The sequence below is a fragment of the Trichechus manatus genome, unplaced genomic scaffold (genome assembly GCF_000243295.1).
Source record: "Trichechus manatus latirostris isolate Lorelei unplaced genomic scaffold, TriManLat1.0 scaffold00092, whole genome shotgun sequence".
Classification (NCBI taxonomy): Eukaryota; Metazoa; Chordata; class Mammalia; order Sirenia; family Trichechidae; genus Trichechus; species Trichechus manatus.
In genome coordinates, this window is record NW_004444028.1 from 5,787,691 (window position 1) to 5,790,864 (window position 3,174).

Here is a 3,174-nt window from a genome sequence, read left to right on the forward strand (position 1 = left end):
ATTTTTCCCTTTAAGGAATTCCTCACCACTTTTTCTAGATTCTCATTCTCCACCACCCCTTGGTACTTACTGACCCTCTGCTTCTTGGCAAATCCTCCTCCCTAGTTCTTAGTGACTTTGGGCTCCCTTGGTGCTGAATCCCTCTGCTGAGTCTCTCTCATTACTTAAGTGAGGGCATAACCAGAGGTTCTCCTCTCAGCTTTCTTTTCTTTTCCTTTGTCAGACTCATTCAATCCTGGTGTTAGTTGTCTCTTCTGTGGATGACTCCCTCATCTACTCGAAACTTGGCAAAATCTACTACATACTCTCTTTCCCAGTCTTTTTCTTTACCTCCTAAATTACGTAGAACTGGATTTGGCTGTCAGTCACAGAACACTCAAAATAACAGTGGATTGAACAAGAAAAAGTTGATTTCTCTTACAGAAATGTCATGCAATGGTATGGATGCTCCACAGTCACCAGGAGCCCCAATTCATCTATCTTTTGCTCTGCCATCCTCAATACATGGCTTGTACCTCTTGGCCCAGGATGATTGCTTCCAATCTAGCCATCACATCTGCATTCCTGCCAGGAGTAGGGATTAAAGGAAAAGGGAAAAGGATGCTAATCCTTTAAGGACTCTTCCCAAAGTTATGTGTACCAAATCTGCTTATAACCCCTTGGCCAGATCTTGGTGCTTTGGGTAGACATTGCAAAAAGCAGGCTGGGAAATGTAGTCTTTATTTTGGGCAGCCACATGTCCAGCCCAAACCCAGGTATTGTATTACTTTGAAGAAGGAGGGAGGGTAAATATTTGGAGTAGCTGGCAGCCCCTGCCACATCCCCTAGACTGTTTCCCCTTTAGTTGTCCTATATTTTGCAAATATGACAGATTTCCTTTGTGACTTCAGTACACTGCCTTGCACGATAAGTTGTACACATTTTGTTCTCCCTAGCATGTATGAACTCCTTGCACTGTACATAGTATTTTAAAACTGATTAGTGCCGATTCTAAATGGGCAAGATTAAAACAGGGTACAGGAAAGTAAGATTTTTTTAGAAGTCGAGTCGTTTAACAGCTTAGTGCTTGACTCATTGTCCCATTGCCGTCGAGTTGACTCCGACTCACAGTGACCCTATAGGACAGAGGAGAACTGCCACATAGGGTTTCCAAAGAGCAGCTGGTAGATTCAAACTGCCGACCTTTTGGTTAGCAGCCGAGCTCTTCACCGCTATGCCACCAGGGCTCCTAACTCATAGTCCAAACCAAACCAATCCCATTGCTGTTGAGTCGATTCCAACTCAAAACTCGTAGTAGACACATATTATTTGTTTAACAAATTACTGGAAGCATTAATGATAAATCTCTAGAGTTTTCATTCGTTGTGTGTATGTGTTTAATTTTACATTGTTAAAAAAGGGAAAAACTCTGAGAGATGGTAGAAGTTTAATTCTGATTACTAATTTGCTTCATGTTATTATTATTCTTTTCTTTCTTTTAGTAAAGCCGTAGCCTATGGAATAAAGGAGGGACTGCAGAAAGCTGTAAGAGACCAAACGGTAAAGGCCATTGTGATTTGTGGAGCAGATGGCCAGTTCTGCGCAGGTAACCAGTGTCTAATCCACTCTCTCTACGTTTCCAGAGTACTCACTCCTTTACTGTGTCTCTGTCCAAAGAACGAAACATCTCACGGGCCCATGGAGGCCTGAAACTCCTTCAGCATTATCGTTGTTGAGGAAGCATTGAGTCTCTGTTTACGGTGATGTTAGGGATAATTAGGTAACTCGTGTAATTGGTGTCATCGAGTTGTACGTGTGAAAAATGTTGAATTGGCAAAAGTTGTGTTGTCTGTATTTTTACAACAACAACAGCAACAACAAAAAAGAGTCATCTGGTACCTTATTGTTGTGTAACAGAGCCCAAGCCTTTCTCAACCCTCTTTTCCTTGTCTTTGTGTGCTTAGGTGCTGATATCCATAGCTTCAGCCTCTCAAGGTCCTCTGACTTCTTACTGGGACTCTTAGTAGATGATATCCAAAGAAGTGAGAAGCCCGTGGTGGCGGCTATCCAAGGCATGGCTTTAGGAGGGGGACTAGAGCTGGCCCTCGGCTGTCACTACCGGATTGCCCACGCAGAGGTAACAGCTTGAGGCACCATTGGGGCTTGATGTGTGGGGCTTTTCTTTAGGGCCAGCTCTGAAGGTAGTCACAGCAGCAGAAGTGATGACTCGTGAATGGTTAGTTTGTTGTTGTTAGGTGCCACCGAGATGGTTCGGACTCATAGCGACCCTGTGTACAACAGAGCTAAACACTGCGCCATCCTTGCAATCTTTGTTACGCTTGAGCCCATTGTTGCAGCCACTGTGTCAATCCATCTCGTTGAGGGTCTTCCTTTTTTTCACTGACCCTTTACTTTACCAAGCATGATGTCCTTCTCCAGGGAATGGTTCCTCCTAATAACATGTCCAAAGTATGTGAGATGAAGTCTTGCCATCCTTGCTTCTAAGGAACATTCTGGCTGAACTTCTTCCAAGACTAATTTGTTCGTTCTTCTGGCAGTCCATGGTATATTCAATATTCTTCGCCAGCACCATGATTTAAAGGCATCAATTGTTCTTCCGTCTTTCTTATTCGTTGTCCAGCTTTCCCATGCATGCTAGCGATTGAAAACACCATGGCTTGGTAGTTTACTGACTGACGACTCCTGGGTTCCTGCAGTGCTGGTGTTTGTCCAGTATGTTCCAGTACAGTGGTGCTGGTGGTGAAAACGTTGAAAGACTTCCATTCTGGTTGGTAAATAGCTACTAGCCTGAGCCCCCGGTGTCCCTTTGCTTCCCCCTATGGTATCCTTTGGACCTCCTCATGACCTACCAACCAAAGCAGAACTCCTGGATCAGTAGAGGGTCTCCAGGACTCTGCTGCAGTACTGTGGCCCATTTCTGGTTTCACTGAGCCATGAAATAAGCGTATGAGGCATTAAATAGTTTGACTGTCACCCCTTCGTATACATCCATACTTATTAAAACGCTGATTTCTTTCTTCAGTGAGTACCTAAGAAGGCAAGTTCCTATTGGAAAACGGTACAAAATTAGTATATGCATTTATTTCTGGAAATAGATTTAATTTGGGCTATTAGGCATGCAGAATGAGGTCTGTAATACCACTGCCATAACAGTAACATTTTTGTAAGTAATGT

At 43.5% G+C, this 3,174-nt stretch overlaps 1 protein-coding gene across 1 annotated transcript in view; it reads left to right on the forward strand.

The window, feature by feature from the left end:
* Nucleotides 1-1,501: 1,501 nt before the first annotated feature.
* EHHADH (enoyl-CoA hydratase and 3-hydroxyacyl CoA dehydrogenase) overlaps nucleotides 1,502-3,174 on the forward strand; it is a 36,605-nt gene continuing 34,932 nt past the window's right edge. The window contains exons 1-2 of the mRNA XM_012557244.2: nucleotides 1,502-1,585; nucleotides 1,944-2,116. Of these exons, the coding sequence (XP_012412698.1) occupies nucleotides 2,054-2,116 (63 nt within the window). The 5' untranslated portion in view covers nucleotides 1,502-1,585; nucleotides 1,944-2,053. The remainder of the gene's footprint in view (nucleotides 1,586-1,943; nucleotides 2,117-3,174) is intronic.